Genomic DNA, 6,301 nt, shown 5'->3' with positions numbered 1-6,301 from the left:
TTGTTAGCACTTGACATAGGAGGAAAATTTTTTCATGAACAAACAAGCTAAAATTTTTTAAAAGAAAAAGTTATCATATCAAAACTTCTCATAGGAAAAATTTTCTTCTCCTACTAATCTGCAATGCATTTTGTGTTGGACCCCACAGCTGACAGGCTGTACCCTAGAGATGGAGGACAGTAAGGTTGTGCATCACAAATGTGATCTGTCCTCACAGGTGACAGGCTGTACCCTAGAGATGCTTCACTTGATCTAGCGGCCCTCGGTACTTTGATGTATTGCTACATGCTTTTTACAACTCTATATCACAGCTGACAGGCTGCACCCTAGAGATTATTGTTTTTTAAGGGCAAGAGAATTGCTATACTCATTTAACATCTATCGACAACAAGAAGGCCCTAGAGAGGCACTAGAGATGGGAAGTAGTGAAGGGACCTTCACTATGGTTAGCGGCCATGGTGACAAGAGCTACATGCTGAATTCAACATTTCAAGTATGTATATCCGTCTTTCATGTTCAAAGTTTTTTTCTTTTTTTTTTTTCAATGATTTGGAAACCACCAATTTTTTTTTTTAATCGATGAGAGGAGTTCGCATTTAGCACCTCCTTTCTACGACCTTGGACCCACTAAGTAGGTCTCACCTTTGCTTCAGCACTAAGACCACAGACAGCCACCATGAGGTGCGAACATGAGGTGCTTGGGAACCACAGACGATGGCATCGCCCCTTGACCAAGTGATCAGTCCAGTGGTTTCTCTCTCTAAAAAAAAGTGATCAGTCCAGTGGTGTCTTGCGTGGTTTGCAAAATTCAAAAATAAAACTGTCTTGTACATTATGTGAAATACATTGGCCATACTCTACAAAAAAAAAATAGAGCAATTGCTATTCTTAGCTCTTACTTTAAGAAGTTAGGAAACACTAGTGGAGAAGGAAAATGAACCAAGCAGTAGGGATGACAATGGACCGGGACGGGGGACAAGGTCTCCACCCCTGCCCTGTCTCAAAATTCGAACCTCCATCTCCACACGGGGGTGGATTTTAACCTCCACCCCGCCTCCATCCCCATTTCATGTCCTCCATCCCCGGTCCAAGCGGGGTTGAGGCAGGGCGGGGCCCGATTTCCCCTCGGTTTAGTGTCATCCCTTAGAAGGATTGGGGATGGGGCGGGGCAGGGTGAGGCGGGGACGGAGCGGGGGAAAGCATAAGTCCATCCCCGCCTTCATCTCCGCACAGGGATGGATTTTAACTTTCATCCCCGCCTCCATCCCCGTTTCATGCCTTTCATCCTCGGTCCAAACGGGGCGATGCAAGGCGGGGCTCCGCTTTGCCCCGGTCCACTGCCATCGCTACCACGTGCTTGCTGCAGCTCATAAAATAGGCTCGCAAAGCTTACTGACAAAATGCTCATGGAGATTATCAAGTGAAGGATGAATAAAGGGTGCTTGACTGAGTGAAAAGAAAAAAAGTAGTATGAATAATCCAAGTCCCCTTTGCTGATTAAAAGGGTTGGGATGTGTGTGTGTGTGTGTATTTACTTAAAAATGCTTAGTGTGGTATAGAATACTCGGTTAAGTTACATGGTTTACAAAAAGTATGTTTGAAGTTTCGATTCCTGCTGTTAATGTTGTCAGAATCAGCTTCTAAGCTGATCGAATCGATTTTCAAAACGATTCAGAAAATCAGCCCGAGTCAAATTCGAATGGTTTCCAATCGGTCTATTCAAAATTTCATTTTTTATTTTTTTTCCAAATATCATAAAAAAATAAAAAACTCGTAGATTGATCTTAAAAAGGAAAGTGCATAAATAATGCAGAGGATGACTTAGAGGGTCAAATCAACCTCTAAAATATGCATTTAATGCCAAAATAATATAATAGCCATTAAATGTCATAATATTCATAAAAAATAAAAAATAAAAATAAAACCGATTCAGGCTGATTTCTAAGAGAATTGGTGAAGGATCAGGAATATTCAATTCTTAAAAACACTATATTTTTTTTTCGATAATCCATCGGAAAACCCCTCCATCACGGATCGCACATTGGCTGGCCTTCGGTTGGTAAAACCCTTGAGGCCGCTCCTGCCCACGAGGGAGTACACCCAGCTTCGACTTTGCGGCAAGGGATGCTACCCGTGGGTTTCAAACTTGTGACGTCCCGTCAACTAGTTGACATTCACAAGTCGCCCTTGTTAGATGAGCGGAGCTCTTGTGGGTAACACTATGTAGTTGTTGCCAACATAAAAACTAAATATTTTCTAAAAGATCAGCCAGCTTAGCTTCATCAAAAGCTAAGGCTCAGATCGGCCAGCCTATGTTGTTGCAGAATTTCAATCCAAACAAGTTGAGCTTGGTTTATTTGGTCATTAACCAATCTTTCCTGCCATGCATCGATCCCCAAGGGGGGAGAGTGGGGGCCTTGGCCGCTAGGCGGTCAAGGTTCAATTTCCATAGGTGTTCGTCCTCCACGCAAGCCTTGCCATTAGGGGTGGCAAAACCTGACCCGACCCGCCAACCTGCTTCTTAGGCGGGTTCAGGTTTGACTTAAACAGGTTCGTGTCATAATTAACGGGTCGACCCGCCTAACCCATTTATTAAATGGGTCGGGTTCGTGTTAGGGGTATGCCAACCCGCCAACCCGGCTGACCCGTTTAATAAACGGGTTAGGCGGGCGGGTCAACCTGTTTACCCGAACCCGACCTGCCAACCCATTTACCCGACCCAACCTGTTTATTAAACGGGTTAACCGGGTCGTGTCGGGTTACCCGTTTAATAAATGGGTCGGGTTCGTGTTTGCCACAACTGACCCGTTTAATAAACGGGTCGGGTTCGTGTTGAGGTATACTGACCCGCCAACCCGCCGACACGACCTGCCAACCCGACCCGATTGCCTCCCCTACTTGCCATCATAGGCCATGAGGTGGGGGGTCCTAGCCTTAGGGTTTTAAGCTGTAGGCACGATAACAGTAGGTATGACTGGTTGAGACAAGGCGATCAGGTCTTAGTGTCAGGCTTGATTTCTTCGAGTTATGAATAAAATAAAAACAAAAAACCTTGAAGCTTTGTGACATTTGATACGCATAATGGAGTATGACCAATTTGGTTCTGATATATATATATATATATATAACTAAAAAAACCTAACAAATCTACTAAATATGGCAGAGGCTCAGGTATGATAGCGTGAAGGAGAGGATAATTGAAGCCATCCAGGAGAAGTTTGACATTTCAAAACAGAAGGACGCAATCAGGATCGTTGACCTAGGATGTTCTGTGGGGCCCAATACATTCTACACCGTTCAAACAATTATAGATGCAATGTTGGCCATACTTAAGAAGTCACCACACCATCAAGCTCACGCTTCTCAGTTCCAAGTCTTCTTCAATGATCAGATGGGCAATGACTTCAACACGCTATTCAGGACCATCCCTCCTGACCGTCCATACTTCGTGGCAGGGGTGCCCGGATCCTTTTACTCGCAGTTATTTCCTCGAGATTCGATCCATTTTTTCAATTCGTCAATGGCCCTACATTGGCTCTCAAAGGCACCAGCTGGGGTCACCAACAAGGGAAGGGTGCACATCTGTGGTGGTGGACCCACCATCCTAAATGCCTACTCTGCACAATTTAAAGCTGACATGTTAGACTTCTTGAGTTTTAGGGCTGAGGAGATGGTTGGGGGAGGACTACTAGCACTACAGTTTCACTGCCGCTATGAATGGATTGACTTGACTACAACAGAATTTATCTGGTCGGTTTTCCCTTTGGAGCCCATCCTTCAGGAGCTTGTTCTTGAGGTAAGAGCAAAGTCACACACATAGGGACAAGTCTCTTGTGCAAATATGCATATATGGCATCAAGAGTTGAAACTCATAGATGCAAGTTATTTTCAATCTTTTGACTGAATCTAACATCATAGATGTGATTTCGTGGCCTGTTTAGTGAGAATAATCTTGGAGAGAGAGAGAGAGAGAGAGAGAGAGAGAGAGAGAGAGAGAGAGAGAGGTTGATTCCTTTCTAATCCTAGGAGTATGCAAAAAAGTTTTATTTTTGAACTTTTTTTTTAGAATCTGACCTTACAAATGTGATTTACTTGTTTTTTTTAGCAGGAATAGACTTTTGGATCAGCTGATTACGATATAAGCATAGGTTATAATAATATTTCAGAAAAAGCAGCCACTCATAATTTTTATAAATTTAAAGACTCATAAAATCATATTTTTTTCATTGAATACTTAGCAAATGGATTATGCTACATCTATGAAGTCATATATATATATAGAATATGTGTGTGTGTGTGTAAGGGGCCTTGGCCACTAGACGGTTATATTCCTATAAGTATCAAACCCCTTGCATTAATGAGGGCAAGGGATAAAAGTCAAGGGGCAAGGGGTACGCCAAAGCTGGTGTGACTCCCATAAGTTCCTTGCTTATCCCTTTTTCAGCCGAAGTTGGGCAACTCCGGGGGGGGGGGGGGGGGGAGCTACAGGTTTACACCGTCCGGAAAGCGACCATAAGTTAGTCCGTGTGAGCCAGCGTGACCAGGTCTCTGATCCTGACAGTGGTTTCTCCATCCTTCATGAAAAAAATAAGTAGCGAAAGAATTTTAGGCCTTCTTTGGAAGCCTTGAACCGAAGGTGTGTTGTGGTTTCTGCTAGTGTTCTCATGCCCTCTGATGTTTGAGAGCAGTGGTATTGTCAAAACACTGCATTCAGGAATGTAGTTGGCAGCATTAACAAACCACAGTTCAACACCATTTCCATCCTCTAACACACATTTTGGCAAAACAATATTTTGGCTAACACATGTAAATGGTGTTTCCATCTCAGTGCAAGGCTTCCAAACAAAGCCCGTAGTTAACTTGTTTTTACTAAACAACAGTTAGCTGGCTGAATTTATTTTTTTTGGATAATCCAAGTGTAAAACCCCTGAGGTCCTCCCTACCCACCCGGGAGTATACCCAGCTTCGACCTTGCAGCAAGAGATGTCACCCATGGGTTTTGAACTTGTGACATTCTGTCAACTTGGTGACATTTACAAGTCATCCCTACCGGATGAGCGGAAACCTTGCGGGCATTAGCTTCCTGATCTTAGGACTGAGTGACTTTAAAACAAAACTGAAATTTTCACTTTCTGAATTTACTTCAACGATGTGTCAATTGGATTTGACAAAGATTTGCATAGAGCAGATCCAGGTGATGCCGATTACTTAGTAACATCAGTGGCATGGTGTCATGTGCATCAAGGCTGCGGACCACCATCTTGGGGTCGTTTGATGCCGTATGAATAGCATCCAAGGGACCCCTGACCTGATTCACACTACTAGTTAAGAGAGTAAATTTCTTAGTGGATTCATATTATAGCTTACTAATTGGCTTGATATGAATTAAGGGCAAGGTGAAAGCCGAGGATATAGACTCATTCCAAGTGCCATTGTATACACCAAGCATTGAAGAGTTTAAGGAGCTGGTGGAGATGAACGGGTGCTACTCCATCCACACGGCACAAGTTGTTGATCAAGGGTGGGGGGTAAATGGATGTGGGGAGGATGGGTCCGAAGTTGACATTGGGAAGTTCACCGAGTGCCTTTGCATTGCCATTAGGGCAATATTCGAGGGGTTGGTGAGCATCCACTTTGGTGAGAAGGTTGTGGAGGAAGTGTTCCAGAGGCTTCCAACCAGACTTTTCCAACAATTTGCTGCCAGTGACTCCTTGCCTCCTCCTAACCCATCTGCCTTCTTCATCCTGCAACGCAAGCCACGGTCTTCTGATTAATCTCTCTCTCTCTCTCTCTCTCTCTCTCTCTCTCTCTCTCTCTCTTTCTCTCTCTCTCTCTCTTCTGTTGTTATCTGTTTGTAGTTTCTTTTTCTTTAGCTTTTTATTTTTCTATGTTTTTGTTTTGTTTCCTATATTGTTCGGTTCATGGGTTCAACATTTTGTTTATCTTCATGAGTGGTAATGTTGATCCTCTCTCTCTCTCTCTTTGGGACATCATAAATCTATGTGAATGCATGTGATCCACCTATTATTGTGACAAATGAAATCCTGTTTGGATGAGATGATTTTTCGTTCAAAGATTCTTGGACTTGATCTAGTTTCTCCAATGCATTTGGGTTCCACTCATTCCCTATGGCATCTCCCCATATAGATTGACTCAGTACCCTTTATTTAGTAATAATCGACCAAGACAAAATTTTGTATTTTGTCACTGTTGATTTTTGAATAGCAAAAAATTCCTGCACATGAGATGGATTTGGGTGATTTAATTGTCGATATTTTGCTAAATAAATAATGTAAATCAC

At 43.1% G+C, this 6,301-nt stretch overlaps 1 protein-coding gene across 1 annotated transcript; it reads left to right on the top strand.

The window, feature by feature from the left end:
- Positions 1 to 308: 308 nt before the first annotated feature.
- LOC149811694 (farnesoic acid carboxyl-O-methyltransferase-like) lies at positions 309 to 6,056 on the top strand. Its single transcript, XM_089993260.1, has 3 exons — positions 309 to 493; positions 3,164 to 3,796; positions 5,391 to 6,056. Exons 1-3 carry the CDS (start codon positions 416 to 418, stop codon positions 5,772 to 5,774), a joined length of 1,095 nt encoding a protein of 364 aa, XP_089849386.1. The 5' UTR covers positions 309 to 415; the 3' UTR covers positions 5,775 to 6,056.
- The last annotated feature ends 245 nt before the right edge of the window (positions 6,057 to 6,301 follow it).

This window comes from Nuphar pumila, chromosome 17, assembly GCF_984573655.1.
Source record: "Nuphar pumila chromosome 17, dmNupPumi1.hap1.1, whole genome shotgun sequence".
Taxonomy (NCBI): Eukaryota; Viridiplantae; Streptophyta; class Magnoliopsida; order Nymphaeales; family Nymphaeaceae; genus Nuphar; species Nuphar pumila.
The sequence above is the reverse complement of the archived record's forward strand: the minus strand, read 5'-3'. Positions and strand labels throughout refer to the sequence as shown.